At 40.8% G+C, this 21927-nt stretch overlaps 1 protein-coding gene across 1 annotated transcript in view; it reads left to right on the top strand.

The window, feature by feature from the left end:
- Positions 1-21927, top strand: part of LOC310944836 (pyruvate carboxylase, mitochondrial-like) — a 314316-nt gene that overhangs the window by 262386 nt on the left and 30003 nt on the right. The window contains exons 20-21 of the mRNA XM_083910674.1: positions 10500-10657; positions 11218-11304. Of these exons, the coding sequence (XP_083766800.1) occupies positions 10500-10657; positions 11218-11304 (245 nt within the window). The remainder of the gene's footprint in view (positions 1-10499; positions 10658-11217; positions 11305-21927) is intronic.

Genomic DNA, 21927 nt, shown 5'->3' with positions numbered 1-21927 from the left:
CAACACTTATGACCTCCCCCCCTCCTCCTCCTCCTCCTGCTGATAGCACCTCATCTAACTTTTTGAGCCCCTCACACCCACCCCCCACTTCTCACACCTCTTCTGGCTCCCATGCTGCCTGCCCACTGTTTACACCACTTCATGTAAGAAGACAGCTGAGCAAACTCCCCGCTGGTAAGGCTGCAGGCCCTGACGGTGTCAGTCCACGTGTTCTCAAAGCCTGCGCTGAACAGCTCTGTGGAGTGCTTCACCATGTCTTCAACATGAGTCTGAGTCTCCAGAAGGTCCCTGTGATATGGAAGACGTCCTGCCTCGTTCCTGTGCCAAAGACGCAGCAGCCCACTGCTTTCTCTGACTACCGACCGGTGGCACTGACGTCACATATCATGAAGACTCTGGAGAGACTCGTGCTGGAGCAGCTCAGGCCTATGGTCAGGTCGCATCTGGATCCCCTCCAGTTCGCCTATCAGCCCCGGATAGGAGTTGAGGATGCCCTCATCTACCTGCTGAATCGTGCCTACGCCCACCTGGACAGGCCGGGGAGCACTGTGAGGGTCACATTCTTTGACTTCTCCAGTGCTTTCAATACCATCAGGCCTGCCCTACTGGGTGACAAGCTGACGACGATGCTGGTGGACCCTCCCCTTGTGTCCTGGATTGTTGACTACCTCACTGGCAGACCACAGTACGTGCGCTTGCGGCACTGTGTGTCAGATGTATTGGTCAGCAACACTGGGGCCCCACAAGGGACTGTCCTCTCTCCTTTCCTCTTCACCCTTTACACCACGGACTTCAGCTACATGACAGAGTCTTGTCACCTTCAGAAGTTTTCTGATGACTCTGCTGTGGTTGGATGTATCACTAAGGGTGAAGAGGCTGAGTACAGGGCTGTGGTGGACAACTTTGTCTCATGGTGTGAGCTGAACCACCTGCAGCTCAACACAACTAAAACCAAAGAGCTGGTGGTGGATCTGAGGAGGAACAGGACACCAGTGACCCCACTTTCCATCCAGGGGCATAATGTGGACACTGTTGAACACTATAAATACCTGGGAGTGTTCATTGACAATAAACTGGACTGGACTAAGAACACTGAAGTCCTTTACAAGAAGGGACAGAGCCGCCTCTATTTTCTGAGGAGGCTCCGCTCCTTTAACATCTGCCGGACAATGCTGAGGATGTTCTATGAGTCTGTGGTGGCCAGTGCTGTTCTGTTTGCTGTTGTGTGCTGGGGCAGCAGACTGAAAGTAGCAGATGCCAACAGACTCAATAAGCTGCTCAGGAAGGCCAGTGACGTTGTGGGGATGGAGCTGGACACTTTGACAGCAGTGTCAGACAGAAGGATGCTGTCAAAGGTGAGGGCAATACTACAGCATGACTCTCACCCTCTCCACAACGCTCTGGTCAAACAGAGGAGCACCTTCAGCCAGAGACTGATTGCTCCTCAATGCACCACAGAGCGCCACAGGAAGTCATTTCTGCCTGTGGCCATAAATCTTTACAACTCCTCCCTCTGATGATCAGACTCTGTATAAATAAATATACAAACAAACAAACAACAGACAAACTATAATTACCCTTTCTCATCTAACTTCTTTCATTTGTTTATACATACATTCTCTGTATATTGTATATATTTCCAGATTGTCTACATTGTTTATTGTATTGTTTATTTTATTTCATTTAGCTTACTGTCTATTTTCACTGTCTTATTTTATTTTATTTTATCTTATTTTATTTTATTTTATTTTATTTTATTTTATTTTATTTTATTTTATTTTATTTTATTTTATTTACATATTTTATTTATTTTATTTACATCTGTATATCTAGCTCTTGTTTCCGCATGCTGTATTTCTTCTTCTTACTTTGCACAGAGCACCTGGAACAAAAACAATTTCCCCACGGGGATTAATAAAGTATTCTGATTCTGATTCTGATTCTGATCTACTAGTACTCCAGTACAGACATGACGTTCTGCTTTGAGGAGTTTCCCTGGAACATGTAGAGGCTTCTCCCAGGCGGTGATGGATCGCAAGATATTTTCTTGGTGTGCGATAAGGTTCCAGAAGTGGGGCAGAGGTTATTGTTGCGTGCATAATTATGCGAATCAGCTGCACTTTAATCTGAAAGGCAATAATTAGCTGTGATCGGTTTGTGTCGTCATGTAAACAGGGAATGTTTGATCAAAAACTAAATAATTGCACTGCAACAGAATGACAGGCATTGACATGGAATATACAGCAACATTTAAAGGAGTCATATTGTATCCTATGTCTTCAAGTTAACTTAGTTCCCTGGTGTCCTAATGGTGAGGTTATTGGTTATTGGTGAACCCAAAGTCACAACAGCAACAGAATTAGTAGCAGCGGTACATGTTGCATATTTAAAGGACTCATATTATACCCTATTTCTCCAAGTGTCCTAATGAACACGTCTGTGACATGCTTGCTCATGCTCAAAATACCATAAGGATGAAGCATCACAGCAGTTCAATCACCCTGCCAAAACAGCCCTGTTCAGAACACTCTGTTTAGTAGTATATCTTTAGGTCCACCTTAAAAAAAAATAAAATGAAACTTGAGGGACAGGAAATGACATCAGCCACAGAGGCTACTGGGAGCTAACAGGAGTTAGCATTTGGAAAAGTGATCATTTGCAGGCTCTAGCAGGCACATTGCTGTCATATATAACATGTATCCACTGGACAGATAAATCCTCTGAGACTGGAAGTTTGTGTAGAACTCTGTGCTGCACTGTGGAGCCAAGAATAGAACATTTTGCAGACTTCTGATTTTCAGATACCGTTGCCCTCGCCAGCAATTCCAGGAATATAGCACATTGTGACGTCCCAATGAGTGCGGAAGTCAACATTGCGTGTTTTATCTCCTGTATTTAGACTGAGGAGGACCACAAAAACATGAGTGAGTCATCTTTTTTCACACTTTGCCGACTGACAGGACCTCCAGAGTCCCAAATATAAGGATTTGAATGATTAAAAATTTGATTTTGCTGTCCCCTTTAAGTAGCCGGTAACCCGTTGCACGTTAGAGACAGTGTGAATATGAAACACACATATGAAGTGACTTTACCCAGGTGTGTCAGTGTTGGGAGTGAAGAAGCTCAGTAACGTCGTCTCCCTGCGGCATTTAATCAGGTCTTTCCTGATGCTGTTACCAAGACAATATGAATATTAAACACTTAACCTGTTACCCTTGCATAAAGTGATGGACTGTATGCACAAAAAACCTACTTAATTACAGTGACATGAAAAAATGAAATTCATTATTTTCCAACTCTATTCACAGTGCTGTGGTATTGTGAATTCTGTTAAGAAACTAAAAGTAACAATAATTGTCGACTCAATCGTTTACGTTTTGACCGTCTTCTTGCAAACATGCACATAAAACACTACTTGTTCTCAGGAACAGTGTGTTTTTGAATGTGTGCTGCTTATGTACCCCTGAGGGTGACAAAGCTACCAGTGTTTTCCTTGTTTCAGATTCACTTTGTAGCCTCTCTGATAGTCAACTTTCTGGTATTTCTAAGCTGAATATTGTTATAAGCGAGGGAACGTTCTCCGTGTGTGCCTACAGGTACAGAAATGTTCTCGTCTTGTACCCTTCATTCCGATTGTTGTATAAATCAAAAGCCTGCGTTTCTCTCTCTCTCTCTGGACCTCCACTGTTTATTCCATCTTCTCAGGGAATTTAACATTAAGTGGAAGGATGGATTTTCCCACTGTATTCTGCTATTGTTATGTTATTTTCATGGGCTTTGAAAAAGCTAAAGCCCCTCCCGTCCTCCCTCCTCTGATAACTCTGTGTGACCTCTGCCACCCACAGTGAAGGGTGGAGAGTGGGAAAAATATATCAAAGCAGCCACTTGTACAGCAGCGGATGAAACTGAAGGAACAGAAAACAGGCTAAAAGAAGTAAAAACCCATGTGAAGTTTGCTGCTTCTATGCAGAGCAATGCTACCGGGGAAAACTGACTCAGCTCTTCTAACTTGATCTGGAAGCTTATTTGCATTTCTCAGAAGCACAAAACCACAGTTAATTATGTTAACAATGTTCACACTGCACAGTGTGAATTCTGCCCCCTGCTGTAGTGCAGGCTACTATGGATATAAAAAGCAGGTCGTTACTGTTTGGTAGTTTAATTCAGAGGTAGTTGCTGTTGGGGAAAATTAATTAAGATAATTTTACATCAAGACCTCAAGTAACCCTACGTTAGGGCTGGGCAAGATTGGAAACAATCATATTATATGATTCAATATTGACATATATATGTATATATCGCAATATGAATCAAAAAATATTTCTAATGTTTGGATATTTTTAGGCTATATCCCCATATATGGGACATATGGGGATATAAAGCAGCAGACAGGTTGTTTCTCATGAAAAGTTTTCTTTTGGGATGTTTCTGCTGTAAATACACTCAAATATACACTGTTTATGATCTTAAAATACAGTTGTTAAGTTTCATTTCAGATAATACCTGCTTTATTTATTTGGCTTTTTAATGTTAAATGAAGGATACTTGCATGTTTTAGAAACAATGAAATATGGTAAAATTCCGCTATAACACAAATAATTAGGGTTAAAATTTATATTTTTATACATTTATATAAAAGTTATATTAAGCCTAAAGTTATCTCTTTTTTTAGGTATAATTTTTTTGATTCCATCCATTTTAATCAATATTTAATATTTAATGTATAACATTTTGCGCATAATCAATTCAACAGCCTTCAAAAACAGGAAAAAGTATCATAACACGATATGATGACATCCAAAATCTAAGACCATGTCTTGTCTCATGTCACAATTATAATATCTATGCATTGAACAATCTTCTGCAATCCTTATACGAAGAATCTTTCATAGAAAGAAGTAACACACAACTGAATATAACCGTGTTTCTCACGTCATCAGACAGCACAAGCATCACAATCACACATGGGGGAATCTGTTGCACAGATGAAACCTGTTACTGCTGCTGCTGCTGCTGCTGTTTCCGCTTTAGATGCAACAGGTTCATCCATTTTAGAGCAAATACTGTTCAGGGCCGTGTAGGAAAGCGGAGAAATCACGGCATCAGACTGCCGGTGTGTGACAAACTCCCTTCCCTTAGACATAGAATAGAAGTTTGTGAATGTAAAATACACTGGGGGGGGGATGAGGGAGAGGGGGACAAGGTCATCTCTCAAGATTGGGAGGTTTTCAACTCTGACAGTTTGTCTGTGGAATTTCAATTTGTTTCACTTGAGTCTGATGCAGGATTACACACACACACACACACTTCCCCATATTCTATCCTAATGTGACCCTGGTTATCCGCATTATGCATACACATGCAGACAAACTCCTCCTCACTTGGATTCTTTTATATCCGTCACCTTGTGCTTGTCTCCTCTTTTCATCTCTCTCTCTCTCTCTGCTCTCCCTCCACCTCCGTTTGCCCATCTCACTTCTTTTGTAATGAAGCTGCCTTGGACACTTCCCTACGTTTTATGACCTTAGTCTTTTTTTACTGCTTTCCTCTCTCCCTCTCCCTCTCTTAGCAGTCAGTAATGTGCCTGTGCTGCCTCTCTCTGTCCCTCTCTGTGCCATTTTGACTTCTTCCACATTGTCTGTTCATCCTTTCATCCCTCCTTCTCGCTGAGTAATAAAATGATAAACAGCAGTTAATATGCCTGTTTCATTTTCTTTAAATCCCCCCCCGTCCTGATGAAAAATGCAGGGCTTCACTGGTTAATGCATTTGTCTGAGCTGTCAGCTTATTTATTCAGTCAGCCACTCTATGCAAACATCCATGCGTTTTGTTAACAAAAAAAAAAGAAAAGAAAAAACATGCATATTCACAAACACGCTTGCGCTTGAATGATGTGACACTTTTGGTGCAGCAAATTCATGCCTTTTACTGTGTAATAACCATGAATTTCAATGATGGAGAGCGCATCAAACACACCATGAAGAATCGACAGAGACAACTGAACTGAACAGCGTAATCAAACTATGTCCCTGTGTAAAAACATAGCCCTAAAAGAAAAAGAAAATATTGCAGCGCATGTAGGCCAAAGAGCATTTCTGAACAGATGGTCAGCTTATAACCTGAGGGTTCCAGTCCCTCCCAGGTTAAAGGCTTGGGTACCCCTGAGCAAGGTAGCTAATTGCCATTGCTCACTGTAAATTGGACCACTTAAATTGACCACAGCCAATGTGTTCTCCCAGTGCTGATCCCAAGCCCAGATACAAGCAGGAGGTTTGCTTCAGGAAGGGCATCCGGTGTAAAAATCTCTGCCAAATCAAATATGTGAATCGCCCGCTGTGGCGACCCCTAGAGAGGGAGAAGCCAAAAGTAAAATATGTTTGACAAGTATGTGAGTTACTTAGTTGCTGAGACTTTTGCAAGGTAAAAGGTAACTGCTTTACTTACTTCGTTCCACCACTTCTCATATAGACTGCTTTTAATCAAATGCCTGTTGTTCAAGTGGTTTGTTTTGGTCTAAATTTACCTGTGATGTGGCTGCGCCCCTCGCTGTTTCACTCTCAGCATATATATAGTTTAGGACGCTGTGTCTTTATGTGGTTGAAAAGGTTTGTCGCATCCAACAAGCGAACCTTGTCAGTGCAAACTTTGCAAGCAACTGTCGTTTGTGCCTCGTCATTTAGGGAAAAGCCATCCCAGATCCATTCAACGAAGGTGGAGTTCTTTTTTGGGACCAACTCCACGTTTCATGATCTAATATCGTCATATTGCTCGCCTTACCTACACTTGACAGGCCTACCTGTTTGTGTGTTGTTGACGCAGCTTCTAAAACGAGAACACTTAGCTTCTTGTTTACCTTCCTCGTTTCTGCCTTTCTTCATCTGTCTGAATTTGAGTTCCCCCTCTTTTTCTCCCCGAGTATCTCATCTGTCTTCATCTCTGCTTCTTACTTAGCCCTCATCATCTCATCAAGCACAATCTGTGTGTGTGTGTGAATGTGTTTATATGTGTTTCGGTCTAGAGAAGGTACACAATTTGATGTAAATATGTGTTACGCATCTGTCTGTTTGCACATTTTCCACGTTAGTGAGTCTGCATCCCATAATGAGTTCTGTATTGATGTACTTTATCACTGACAAGTAGCCATTTAAATCACTGATCTATGGATGGATTTAAAAAGCTTATGTGCCTGCAAGATTAATACACATGCACAACAACAAACAGGAAACAGTATCCAGTAACCTCTTAATAAGGTTTTTATACATTTGGCAGCAGATGGCCATGTGGAAATGTACCAATCCCCATAGCGTTTTGTCTCCAACACCAGGTATCTCCTTTCACTTTTAGCAGATACATTATGGTCGTCTCTTCTAAATGAGCTACAGTTGGAGGGGCAGCAGGTAACGGCTGGATAATATGTCAAACCTGGCTGGGGTTCTGTGCTAAACACGACTTGAGTTTTCTCCCTTGTAGAAACAAGATACAGTAACCGGTTAACAAGATTCACGACAGTCAGAGCTAATCATGTTGAAACAGATATTACGAGCAGCTTCTTTTTTCATCTATAATATTGCCTATTCTTAGTATACATACTGTAATGGGCTGCTTACGTTACTTTTACTTTAATTTTACACACATACTTATGCCTTATCTTTATTGGTAATTCTATTCCTTCTTTTTCAATGTTTGTCACCTGACTACACTCTTACCCTGGATTTCCACTGGACGCGGAACGGCAGTGGCGCGGTAGCCGTTGCAAATCGCTTCTATTCTAATCAATGAGAGCATTTCCACCAGACGTGCTGCGGAGCGTCTCAGCATCGTCCCAGAAGCAGCTCGCCGCGCCGCAGCGCTATCAATAGGTAGCAGTTCTATTTTTGCCGTTGCCGCTCCTGAACCTCGTAAATTCCAACAGACCAGATCGCACCAGACAGGAAAAGCGACACAAAAAAAAAACATTTCCGCCCCAATTTCAAAATAAAACACAATACGCAGGTGATATAGTGACAACTTCACATCAACATTACGTCGTGACCGGTGCTGCCAGGTAAACAGTCAATTAATCAGAGCGTCTCGGAGAGTCATACTGTACGACGAGAGACTGATTGTTGAAGTGGAGAAACATAAAATCACAAAAAAAAAACATTTATGACACCAGATCAACAGTTCTTCCATGTCGGAGAATGAAAAGAAGCTGTGTTGTTGTTGTTTCCTTTATACACAGTCTATCGCTGGATCTCGCGAACTCGCGTCCGTTCGAGATTATCGCGCGATCTTCCATGAATACCGCTGGCTCCCAAGGCTCCGCGTCGCTGCCGTAACACGGCTGTTCCGCCTCTAGTGGAAATCCAGGGTCAGAAATAAAAGTGCTAAGTAGAACCATATAAGGTTCTTCGGCTTGTCCTCATAGGAGAAACCTTTTTGGAGGGTTCCACCAAGAACCCTTTTAAAACCCTTTATTCAGGAAAGGGGTTTTAAAGAGTTCTCTGGATCAAAATGGTTCTTTCTGGAACCATTAGTGTTACCAATAACCCTTGAAAAACTTCGGGGAAAGTGTTTTTCAGAAGCAAATGGTTCCAGGTAGAACCTTATTTCTAAGAGTGTACCTGTGATGTTTATGTGGTGTAACAAGTGAATTTTCCCAGCTTGGATCAATGAAATCTCATCTTACATGATGACAGTCTGAACAGAAGACACAAGCGTTTTCGGTAGGAAATCTGCGTACATACGGTGACGCAAGAGTGTGCGGAATTCGATTGGTTATGCATGCCAGGCAGCTAGGTGGTGCTGTGTACACTATCACACAACACCACCATGTCCGAGCGCGGATTTGCGCTTGCTTAACCGTGTTCTCCATACCATTGGTTGGTATGGGTTGCTGTGGAAACGGCAGCCTCCCCAGATACTCTTCATCTCCCCTAATCCAACGTGACGAAAAGAAGGGGAGGCAACTAGACATTGTTCAAATTCCAATTTGCCAAACTCCCAACTGTACCGCTAAGTGAAGAAGATCATCGCAGCATTACAGGCCATCTGCCCATTTGTAGATGTACAGAATTTGGCAAGAAACATCTTCAATGATTCTGAGGAATCATGCAAGATGTGATTGAACATGCTCATGTGATGTGTTAAATATCAAAGAGATTGTTGTGTCAAATGTTTAGCTCTTGGATGTGCATTCATGCAGTGTTTTGAATATTTTTTGTTGCCCTTATTTTTTTCTAAATGGAATTTCTCAACAGAAGCTTAAATAACTAAATACTGACTAGCTTGGCAGCCATCTGAATTTGAAGAGCTACGTCATCCACAATAATTCCACATTTATTTCACAGAAGTTCTATTTCCCTGCCAAGATCATGGCAGAAAGCACATAAACACTTGCTCTCTTTAAAGCAGAGACATTTCAGGCTTGTCACTTAGTAGTTTTGGTTGTAAAAAAAAAAAAAAAAGAAGAAGCTTGGTTTGTCTCATTAACACATACTTTTTATCACCATTGACCAGGCACTCAGTCTAACATAGTTTTTTTTGTCATGCCTTTAAAGCAGATTTCTGTGTCTCAGGTTAATCCGTTTCCATTGGCTGTAGTAGGCATGACATGAATATGAGAAAGATTTTTTTTTTTTTATGCCCACGAAATATCACAGGGATTTAATCGGCACCTCTGAAGTGTCAAAAGCAAGATGTGAATGCAAGCCCCCACAGGCAAATATTGCATTTTACCAGCACTGTTGCTGGGGCTTGTTCAAGCTTTTCTGCCCTTCAAAATATATACACTTCCAAAGATTTCTCATCTTAATGTAATTTTAAAGAGTTGTCCAAAAGTGAGCTGCTGTCAGAGTAAAATACAGTGTAAATGTCTTGTCTGTCTTGACATTTTTCTTCCTTTTTTTGAGAAAAGCCAGGTATATTATACCTGGCTTTTCTTTCATTTTAAAAAAAAATGGCAGACATAGTTTGCTGGGTTTTGAGACACAACAATACCCATTGAATGGATGGGACTTGTTCTTATTCTTTAAAAAAATATATATCATCTAAATAATCTGTATATTATCATACCATATCAGAACACTTACTTCACAGAACTGGTTTTCAGATAAAAGGACAAAGCATACAAATAATGTTCTGATCACAAAGAAACGAACAGAGGCAGAATAATAATATCACCACAGGAAAAACTACCAAAAGTTACGTACTGCTGTTTTAAGTATGAATTGGCAGTTTTTGTGTAGTACATCATAGAAAATTATTATAAAAATGCACTGCTTCTGCCTACATTTCATTTCCAACGAGATGAATAGCAAATTTAGCATTAAATTGCTATATTGGTGACTGTGTTTTCTACTTTATTGAAGGTATTAACATTGCAAAGGTTAAATATTGTTGTTGTTTCATATAACATACATTTTAACATTTTTAACAAAAGATAAGACGTAACCCATCAACTAAAAGACAGGAAGGTCACCTTTGATCTCATTTTCGTTTTTTGCTCTTGTCTCTCACAGGTATCGCTCTGGAGAAGGTGTTCGACTACAGTGAATACTGGGAAGTAACCAGAGGCCTTTATGCTCCATTTGACTGCACCGCCACCATGAAATCTGGAAACGCCGACGTCTATGAGAACGAGATACCAGGAGGACAGTACACCAACCTTCACTTCCAGGTATACTAACCTTTTTATATTTGCTGTGTTCCTGCAGGTCCATGAAATCATTGAAAGTCTGTGTTTTGAAATATTCTGTAATGTACTGATGGAGAAATATGTTTGACTTACTTTTGATTAAGTACAGTATTTTTATATTGAAGATGCAGGACTAACTTGTTTAATGTCGTACAGCTCATTAAGTGCAAGTCAACATGATTTAGACTGTTTCCAGTCTCAGATTTTTTTCATCGTGACTGAATCTACATCATTTGGGAAGTAAACACATCCCAGAGCTTGATCGTGACTTAAATACGAATGAATATTAAACAAAGCACTATAGGTAACAAATTGCAGTTCACGGTGGATGATATACTGGCACATCTGGCCTTGGTTTCGCATTTTCACTATAAATATAAGAGCTGTGGGTGTCACGACACAAATTATAAACCTTAAATCACTGGCTGTTTCTAAATTGCCTGGAAAACTGTGCATTTTCCTGAAACGGAGATGAATTTGAAAAAGACTATTTTTGCTCTGCTTATTTATACTGTCACTTGTCTGACTGTGGTTGATTGCAGGCTCACAGTATGGGACTGGGGCATAAATTCAAGGAGGTGAAGAAGGCCTACACCGAAGCCAACAAACTACTAGGGGATCTCATTAAGGTGAGACGTGATAAAACAACTGACGAATTCCCCGTCATTATCACGGGTGCAGCTGTGCAGTTGTGAGATTTTCTGATGCTTCGACTCATGCCGGAAAATCAGAACTCGTCAGATATGAATATATTAAAGGCTGTTTGATTTAAAGTAAGCAAAAAAAAAAGTCCAGCAACCATATAACAACGAAATCATTAAAACTGAATATTAAGCAATATTTGTTCAAAATGTGTGACGTCAGAGAGGTGCGTCGGTTAAGCAGGAAGTAGTGTTCCACGTGTTTACATTAGCTAGCTGCAGGTGAATATCTCTGTCACCCTTCATATTTTGAGTTATTCCTCTTATTTTGAGAGTCGCACAATAATAAGAGAGGCTGTGTATCATCCCGCAGTGCTGTGAATAAAGAGCCGTTCTTCAAGTCCCGTGTTTTTACCGTAGTGAGCTAATCCGAAGCCAGCTGTCTTCGTAGGTCTCCTTAGATACGGAGAGCCCGCTTGAAGACGGAGAAACGCACAGTGCTCGCTATCCACTCAAAACATAACGTTAGCCTACAACTCTTTCTGGTCTAGCTATATCCGGTGTGGTGTTGTAGTTGTTTTAACGATACTAGTCGTTACTATAAAACTATACAGTTTGCTCGGCCAAAAAGAACGTTAATCTCGTGCCTAAAAGAATTGACGCCGTTAAAATGAGTTTGCGTTAACGACGCGTTAAACTGACGGCACTAGTTATTTTTAGGGCTGTCAAAATTAACGCGTTAATGCAGGATGATTAATTTGTGGAATTAACGCGCTAATTTTTTTAACGCATTAACGCACGTTCTCACTTTCATCGCGCTATGGGTAGACGTGCAGTTTATGAACAGGCAAGGCAGGCAACTACTTGGGGCCCCGAGCAGATGGGAGGCTCCCGACACTCGGAGCCTAAATGCATCAGTGACCAGCTGCATCCCCGTCCCCCTTAAACAACAAGGGTTGATTTGCAATGACATCTCAGTCGGAAACCTCCCTAACGGGGCCCCACGTCACCTCACGTTAACCTGTGTGAAGTTATCGTTCTGCAAGTTGTAAATGAAGCTGAAGGAAAATGAAGAGGAGTTATCAATCAGGAAGTTAGAAGAGCAAGAAAAAAAGAGAGGATGAAGAAAAAAGAAAGAAAGACACACACTTGTAAGTGGCGCTGCTGGCGCAGATAATGATATAATCATAACATTAACAGTCATTGTCTAACTAACGGGGACAAAGACAGCAGCTAACGTTAGCGTCAGAATGCTAGCTAACGCTAACTAGTAGAAGTAGTGCTTCTCCTGCTGTGGGTTTAGTTCCCCCAAGAAAACTATTTAACTCCTATACTTTATATTTTGTTTATAATGTGAGTTATTTACAGTGCAAAGTGAAGTTTTTTAAAAAGTTTTTTTTTTTTAAAGTTATTTACAGCATTTTATTTTTTCTATTTATTTATATTGTCTGATAATGTGGGTTCTTTACAATGTAATGTTTATTTTTTACTAAGTTTGTATAGGTTTTTACAAGTTATTTACAGTATTTTATTGTTCTTTACATTTATATTTTCACATACTTTATTTATCTCTCCGTTCCTACAACAATATAAAGAGAAAATTCGATTTTTTTTTTGGCATATTTATGAATGGTAATTAATCGTGATTAATCGTGATTAATCCACAGCTACCCTGTGATTAATCTGATTAAAAATTTTAATCTTTTGACAGCCCTGGTTATTTTGTAACTTCGATGTTTGAAATCCTCTGTTCAGATTTACCTTAGTGCAAACTGACCACACGAGGCAGCAGTAGACCAGCAGCAGAACTTCAGGTTCCTGTTGAGAAAAGTCTGTCTAACAGTGAGATAAAGCATTTCTTACTGTGAAGATGCTTCAATTCATTTAACTTTCATTGTTCTTAATGTCAAAGAGTGTGAGAAGTTATCTGCACTTTTTCCTTTCAGTCTGGTTGCTTCATGCCAAACTGCTCCTCTTTCTTTGCTTGACTGAATCAAACAATCCCCGATTAGGTTCCGTCTGTAAATATCGGTCTATTTGACCTTCAATGCTCTCTGTGAGTGCAAGGGAAATTGTGTTTTTGCATTTCCTAAACAAAACAATCCAAGCAATAATGGCTTATCAGACCATTGTCTTACCCCGACAACAGTTATAGAGTTCATTTTTGCAGCTTTTTCCAGTTGTTGGTCTTATCCGTGTTTTTGTACTTGATATTCATTTGGGTAAAAAAGTGCAGTGAAGCAGTTTTATTTTCTGAAGGACACATTAATTATTGTCATTTTTGAGTGTTGCTAAATCTGCAATCAACAACTTTATTCTCAGTGTAATTTCACTTTTTGTTTGCTTTTTTCTTTTTTTTTATATATATAATTTTTTTTTCATCCTTTATTTACCATCACATCGCAGCTTAGTTAATACATTAATCCTTCTTTGATAATTTTCATTCTCTCTCTGTAATTATTTTTGGTCTTTCATTAGCATTCTCCCAACTGTTTTCTCACTTTACTTTGTTACTCTGCGCTGTTTTACATCAACCACGTGGACATCTTTCTTTTCTTCCTCTGTATCATTGCAGTAATGCTCCCCTGGATTACCCATTACTCTACCCCCTCCTCCCTCTTTCTCTTTTTAATGTATTTCTCTCTATTTTCCACTCTTGGATAACTCCCTCCCTAATTTTCTATCCTCCACTCCATTTTCCTCATCAATTCCTCTCACCCGACCTCCCCCTACCTTCTCCGCACGCTCTCTATCAATTCAATTAAGACCCAGCAGGCTTCACTGCACAAGCCAATGTTGGCTTAATGTTTCTTTGGGTACTGATATGCGCTGTCCTGTATCCTGCCGGCTTGACAATGGCTGTGTCCTCTCACCCCATTGGCTTGTCAATAAGGAAGGAGTGTGCTTGTCATATGTACAGTAGATACTTCTGTTCACGTTTTTGGCCTTGTTTAGACTGCATCTCTAACCGGATTCTTAATTTCCCTTAAGTTTCGTTTCACTTTTTTTTAAGGTGGACCTAACGAGATACTACTAAACAGAGCGTTTTGAACAGGGCTGTTTTGGCAGGGTGATTGAACTGTGGTGCTTCATTCTTATGGTATTTTGACCAAAGCATGTCACAGACATGTTCATTAGGACACCAGGGAGTGAGGTTAACTTGTAGAAATAGGGTATAATATGACCCCTTTAAGCATGTGATGAGTCTGTCTCTTGGCTCTCAGAAGGTATAAATCTTTGAGGCTAAAATTCTCCCCAAAGCAGTTTGAGGAATGCCTAAATTGAAATGACCACATTTAATTCAAATATCCGATTTACGAGTTAGATCCGATCCTGATCAGAACCTGATCAGTAACTCCAATTACATCAGATTTTAAAAAAATAAATAATAATATTTAACATTTGTATAAACGTTATTTACATTTAAGCAATTGCCCACTTTCCTAAGCTCAACAATAGTTGGCCTGAAATTCTTTTATACAATATTCTTAAGCCTTAATTTCTTTTATTATAGCTCAATATTCATTGCAGTTTGCAGCTGAGTATAATCATTACTTTGCCTGCTGAGCACCCAGTGCATTTTCTCCAAATCTCCCTAAATCCATGGACTTGATTTACAATTATATATTGACCTGTGCTCAGGATAATGTAGTATAAAAATATCCAGAGTCTATCGAGTTTTCCCTCAGCATTAATGCTGAATAGATTAGTGCGTGGAGAAAGTTTGAGGTCGTAGCATCTGTACATCCTTGATCTTCCAGCTGTCATGGATTTAGAAGATCATAGTGAAATGCATGATCAGTGACAGTCGATGTTTTCCACTCCTACTTAAAAAGTACAAAAGGCCGAGGCACACAGTGATGTGCAGCCAGCAGAATGTGTTATAGATTTCACAGACGGTAAAAATGATCTCTTCTCTGGCAAAAAATGTTTCGACATTATTGAAGGAAATCTACTTACTGAGGCCATTTCTTCAACTGTGAGGTAACTGTTGTGGACAGTAAGTCAAGCTGAGGTCAAGATCTACTATACAGTATGTGTGTTTTCAGTGTACGGGATCGCAAAAGATATGCAGAATGGACTAGGTGGGTGCATTTTGTGAAGCATTTAGTAATTTCTGTATTTCTAAATAAAGGGTTGTTATATATAATTGACTAAATGTTTAGTTGTAAGTAGCCCTATGCTCCATACTTTTCCCACCAGTGAGCTCTTGTTAAAATGTAAGACTGTGGTGAAATACAAGTCCTGTTCACTGAGGAAGAGGAACGCTGAAAAAAAAAATCTTTAAAATCGCAACCAGGTTGAATTGATACATGTGGACAGTGAGCTTCTGGGCAGATTCAGATGTCATACATATATGTCATGCAACATGTATTATTTACTGTGCCTCTGTGGCTGATGCACACCTGTCAGTGGTTTTTTTTCTCCTCATCATGTTCCTGATATAGTGATGCCCTTGCACAGCCCACAGCTTTGTAACATCACATGAATAGTTTGACGTCGGAGATGAGAAACCCTTTCTCCGAAGGTAAATGTAATAACTCGTCACTGCTACGTCTTAAGCTATTCATTATTTGGCTTAAAGGGCCCTTTTGGTTAAGCAACATGGCAATTGGGTCCAGCCTCGGTTCAATTTTAATAATGTATTACAGTCAATTTTCCTGTAGAGATTTTGCCTGCTATAATATTTGTTTAATATTTTACACCACTTTAAGTGTTCTTGCTCATCCTCAGAATCACTCTCAGTCCCTTTCAACTGACTCCAGGAAGTAACATTCTCCAGCTCCCCATAACCTATAATCTCCTGTAAACTCCCAATTGTAATTTTTCAACATTAGGATTCTATTAACCTTGGACTGTGCCATGGAAACTGGATAGATTTTTGCTCCTCACTGTGTCGAGCTAACCAGCTGTACTTTTATTGTTATTACAGAAACATGAGAATCTGCTCTCCTAAGTGAGTTGACATATTTCCTAATATTAAACTGTTCGTTTCAGAGCAGTTTTGAGCTTCAAGATGTGTATTCGCCATTTGTGCATGACCAGAGAGTCAGTCAGGCAGAGAAAAAAACAACAACAAAAATACAAACAAAATAAAGTAAGTGTCCAGGGAATTTTTACCAAGGCTCAATTTTAGGCCCCATACTTTTTTAATCTATACATCTATCTCCCACTAGGAAATGTCATCAGGAGGCATGGTATCAATTTCCACAGCTATGCGGATGACACTCAGCTGTAATATCCATGTCTCCTGATGGCACACTTTTATATACAAGATTGGATAGTTGAGATTTAAAAGAAAAAATGTTTAGTTGGAAAAAAAAAAAAACTGCTTGATGAAGATTGGATTTTTTGCCCTGATATTCAATTGCTTGGGGGGGGGGGGGGTCTAAATGAATATTGCACAGTGTGACAAGAATCAACAACATTTAGTTCAGCTAGTCTTAAAACAGCTTATTTTATCTCCTCTCTACATTCAGTTTCCCTCTTTCCTCCTCAGCTACATCTGTCACATGAGCTTTTTTAATACAAGGAGGACACGTTGTATTTGTACATACATGGACCGTCTTTCCCTCGTCCCTCACTTTTCACTCTTTCACTTTCCTTTAGCTATTACAGGCACATACTCACTACTCACACACACACTTTCCGTCTCTCTTAATTCAAGGTAGAGCGTCGTCTTGTGTCGCTCGTGGGGCTGCAGATGTCTACTGCTCCTCTCTGTTTACCTCTCCTCCCCTCGGTTCATCTGTCGATCCTCCTCCTTTCTCCCCCTCACTTACTCTTCCTGTCACTCTGTTCATCATCGTGTCTGCCAGTCTCCCCGTGCTCTCCCTCTCCGCATTCATTCATTGCGTCTCATCGACTCCCTCATCACTCCTTCCCACCTTTCCTCGTTTCGATTAGACTTCCGTCATGTATCCCTAATCTTTCTATCTTTTCTCTACACCTCCTCTCACTCCCGTCTCCTGCCTCCTCCTCCCCTGACAGGACCGATTCTTCACTCAGCCCCTGGCTTGGCTTGCTTGTATTATTGCTTGTGTACGTGTACACATGCACTTGTGTGTTGATTCACATGCATATTAGGATATTTTGCCCAGTAGTAGAAATCTGGTTTGGGTAGCGGTGCCTTTCAAAACAAATTTGGACAGACAAATGACCCACACACACATACAAGCACATGCACAAACACACACACTCTTCAGTATCTGACTTCTGCCACCAGGAGAGTCATGCAGCACCTCTTAGGGAGAGTTGTACATAAGAGAAAGTGGACGATGGAGAAAGACTTGTGTGAGATTGATAGTGGACCCAGATGGTGAGAATAGCGAGGTCTTGTGTGTTAAAGTGTGATAATGCACTTGTATGAAGAACTACGTAAGATTACGGATGAGTTTAAGATACGGTGAGAGAGACGTGGAAAGGTCAGAGTGTTGGATACTGTTACATGCTGAGGGGAAAACCTATTACTATAAGGAGGAGGAGTAGTACATACAGACATTAATCTCCTGAATTGGGTGCAGACATCAACAGTCTTAGGCGATGACATGACCTTTCACATTCATCATGGCTGAAATCAATTAGGAGCATTCTCTCACACATGATTTGACCCTATAGTTTCTGAAAGAGAAAGAAAGATGTTCTCGTAATCTGTAGTGAGAGCCGGGAAAGGTGGAGTTCTGTGCTGGAGAGAAGAGAAATGAAGATTAATAGGAGCAAGACAGAAGAATACATACAGTGAGACAGAGATACAAGGAGTAGAGATGGAGAAAGTGGGTGAGTTTAAATACCTGGAGTCAACTATCTTAAGCAGGGATAATCAACTCAAATTCTAATAGGTCCACTTTGAGAAAATTTCCTCGAGCAAAGGTCCGGAACATCATAATGTCTAACTTAAGCGTTTTTATTTAGTAGTGGGATATACTGTATACTGAAGTAGCCTAGTAGTCTGCATGTAATCAACAACTGACTGTCAGATCAAATACAGAAAGAACAATTCAAAAACATTTCAACAATATTTATTGTCACTTTTATACAATGATCTAGATGTAACACTGAAGCGAGACCTGCTCCAACTTATGACCCTGAAGCAGCCAAGAGAGATTTTTCATAAAGCATATTTATTTGTGGTTTCTCTTGTAAATAAAGCTTCACTTTCTGTATGTACTTTCATATGTCTCTTATTCTCTATTGTGACATGGAATTTTCACTAAATAATAATAGCAATAAGGATAATTAGTAGTAGTATCATTAATAATCATGGACGTTCGTGGTAATTATCAGGCGTTCACGGCGCCGATAATCTGCGCCATGTTAATTATTTTTCTCTGGCACACTCTTCTCTACCTGTATCGCTCACTCGTCTCTGTTTTCTCTCGTTGTAAACGCACTTTTCTCTCTCCGTCTTCTCTCGCTGTATCGCTCACTCGTCTCCCTGTCTGTCACTCGCTATTTAGAGGGATGCACAGATTTTATTGGCTTTTAGTGGCGTCACGTGGGATGGCTCAAGTCGAATGCAATTGGTCAGTGGATTTCCGGATTTGCTCAACCAGTACCGTAAAGTCTAGAGAAGCTGCGCCGGTCAAAATAGAAGCACCTCGTCAACATTTAAAATACTTAAATAATTTTTTCACTGTAGGTCCAGGTCCGTACAGGACTGCGTCTGGGTTCCGGACTCAGACCGCGGTTCGCCTGTTAGTGACCTCTGATCTAAAGCGATGCAAAACAGAGCACAAGACAGGTGAAGAACAGAATGCAGGCAAGGTGGAGTGGGTGGAGACAAGTGTGAGAGCTGTGTGACAGAAGGACAGCAGCAGAAGTGAAAGGAAAGGTCCACAAGACAGTAGTGAGACCTGCTGTGATGCATGGCTACTGTATAAAAGACGGGAGGTGATGCTGGAGGTGGCAGAGCTGAAGATGCTGAGATATTCATTGGGAGTGACCAGGATGGACAGCATAGGAAATGAGCATATTTGAGGGACAGCTCAGGTTGAATGGTTTGTAAATGAATTAATGGAGTCAAGGTTGAGATGGTGTGGTCACATGCAGTGGAGGGATAATGATGATATTGGACAATGGATGTTGAAGATGGAGCTGCCGGGCAGGAGGAAAAGAAAGCAACCACAGAGAAGGTTCATTTTGATGTTGTGAAGGAAGACATTTGGTGTAACAGAAGAGTATAAGGGAGCTGATCTACTGTGGCGTCTCCTAAAGGGAGAAGCTTAAAGAAGAAGTTTCCTAAAGAGAAAGCTCATATGGTGAAGGCTGAGCTCAGCTTCACACAGGGACTGAAAATCGTATTTTTTGTCTAAGCCTGAGCGGCAATGATGTGATTTACCTCGCATCTCACCTAAAAATATAGAAAACCTCACACATCATATATAACTCGCACTCAGTTGGAAGTTCGGCTTCCTTTTCCTGTGTGTGAGGCAACCAGCAGGAGTTGGAGGAGGGTGATTCATCTGCAAAAAAATGGGTAATGAGAGTAAACCTCCCGATGATACTGTGGCTCAAGGGAAAAAATGAACTGGACAGAGGGAAACAAGGATGGCAAACAGGATTTAGGTGATTCATGAGGAGAGGGTAAATAGTCATCACCTTAGGGCCGGAGTGAGGAGGTTTGTTTTGAGAGAACGTAAGGAAATGTGACCCTGGAAAGACAGAGGAACCCACAGAGAGAAAGAGAGTGACAGGGTGAAGGTAAAGATGGAACGCACAGTCATGCTGCTTTCTTGTGTTCTAGGTAGATTTCAGACTCAGCAGTGAGCTTTTGTTTCCACCGTAGCACCAAGTTAATGGCCTCTCCAGGTATTTCATCAGCCCATTCAAATCTGCTAAGCTTCTCTGCAAACAGTCGGCCTTTTAAAGCCAACGTATCATTATCGCCACTATTCACAAACCCCGTCACAGTGAGCTTTATGTGTCGCTGAAGATAAATGCACACTTGTTTCAATCAGCACGCCTTGCTGCAAAAGTGTGAACGTGCTTCCTGGGCTGATTAACATTGACCAAGCGGTTATAGACTTCACCAAATAATCTGGGCTATTTTTTTTTTTAAAGATGTAGATTGTCACTGGGAGATTTTATTGCAGTAACACAGTTTTCACATAATGGCGTTAGAATTACCAGAATGTAAGGCTCTGCCTGATCTGTGTCATGAACGTCCAAATAGAGTTGCACAGCGGGGGAAGCTATTTCTGGTGCCCCTGGTTCCAGAAATAAAAGTCTCTATCCATTTTCTCCACAGACAATATTTGGTGAGTCACAGATGGAGCAGTTTCACGGCTTGGTTGATGATGAAAGTCCTCCTGTTAAATCAGTGCGAAGGGTCATTAAAATTTTTTTGCTAGAAGAAAAATAACCAAAATGTGATAAGAAAACAACAAACATCTAGGTGAAAGCTGAAGGTTACAGTGCTGAGACGGGTTAGTTGTGAAATACATGCAGTAACCATGGAGACATTTGTTGTTGTGCCTGATCTGAGTTCTGCCTCTGACTAGCTTCTTCCATAGCAACAGTGGCTAAGTCTCAGTGATACAATACTGTTGGGTCTTGTTGATCCGTTTCATTAGAAATGTAGAGAAGCTGGAATAATCATAGTGCAGTACAAAAGAAATTGAGACTCATTTTGAGCTGCTCCGAATTACACAGCTCACACAGTCTCTTTTCCTCCACAGCACTGTCGAATCTGCCAACATCAATAGTCGGTGAAAGAATAGTGGCCCTTTACTAAAATAAGACCTTTGGCTATGAGAGAAATTAAATGTAATGTATGATTTAGGGCCCAACTTAATTGAATAGAAATATAAATTCCTAATTTTCTCTTTGACTGATGTTGATTTTAAACCACCTAGGGTTTATTAAATGAAATATGTGGCAATATGTCGCCTTTTCAGCTTGTTAGTATTAGGCGGATCGTTGTTAGCATGTCGAGCATCACTGCAAATCTTCCAACCATTCATGAATGTAAAAACTGTTCACTTCTTTGAGCTGGCAGAGCATGAACTTGATCGATCTCCACATCAGTCCAGAAAAGGCACAGACCTGGATTTCACCATTTCTCATTGTTGTTTTCTTCTTCTTTTTCTGTGTACAAACAACAACTTTTATTTTAAGGCTCAAAGCCTGGGGGAGGGAACTGTGGAACATTTGCAGAACATCTGGGCCAGTTTTTGGTCTGATTGAATGTATACGTTCATCCATTGTTTACCGCTTTATCGTCCACATGTGGGTCGTGGGGCGGCTGGAGCCAGTCCCAGCTGACATGAGGTTGAGGCAGGGTCACACCCTGGACAGGTCGGCAGTCCATCACAGGGCAAACGACATTCTAGCTCACACCTACAGCGGCCACTTAATCTCTGCATGTTTCTGGACTGTGGGGGGGAAACCAGAGAACCTGGAGGCTACATCTGCACCCAGACGTGTGCTTCCCCCCTGATCCGCTTGTCCAAAACCCCCCACCAAAGCTCAGTGGCCCTGTCATACCTGCTCCCAGGTAGGGCTGTAAAGTCTGGTCGACACGTTCTGGCTCTACCAAAATTGTGATTGGTTCGACTAAATTTTATTGTATTATTATTATTATTTTCTTTATGGTGAATTTCATTAGGAGGA

This window comes from Microchirus variegatus, assembly GCF_963457635.1.
Source record: "Microchirus variegatus genome assembly, chromosome: 2".
NCBI classification, from domain to species: Eukaryota; Metazoa; Chordata; class Actinopteri; order Pleuronectiformes; family Soleidae; genus Microchirus; species Microchirus variegatus.
Note: the sequence above shows the minus strand (reverse complement) of the source record. Positions and strands in the feature narration are given on the sequence as shown.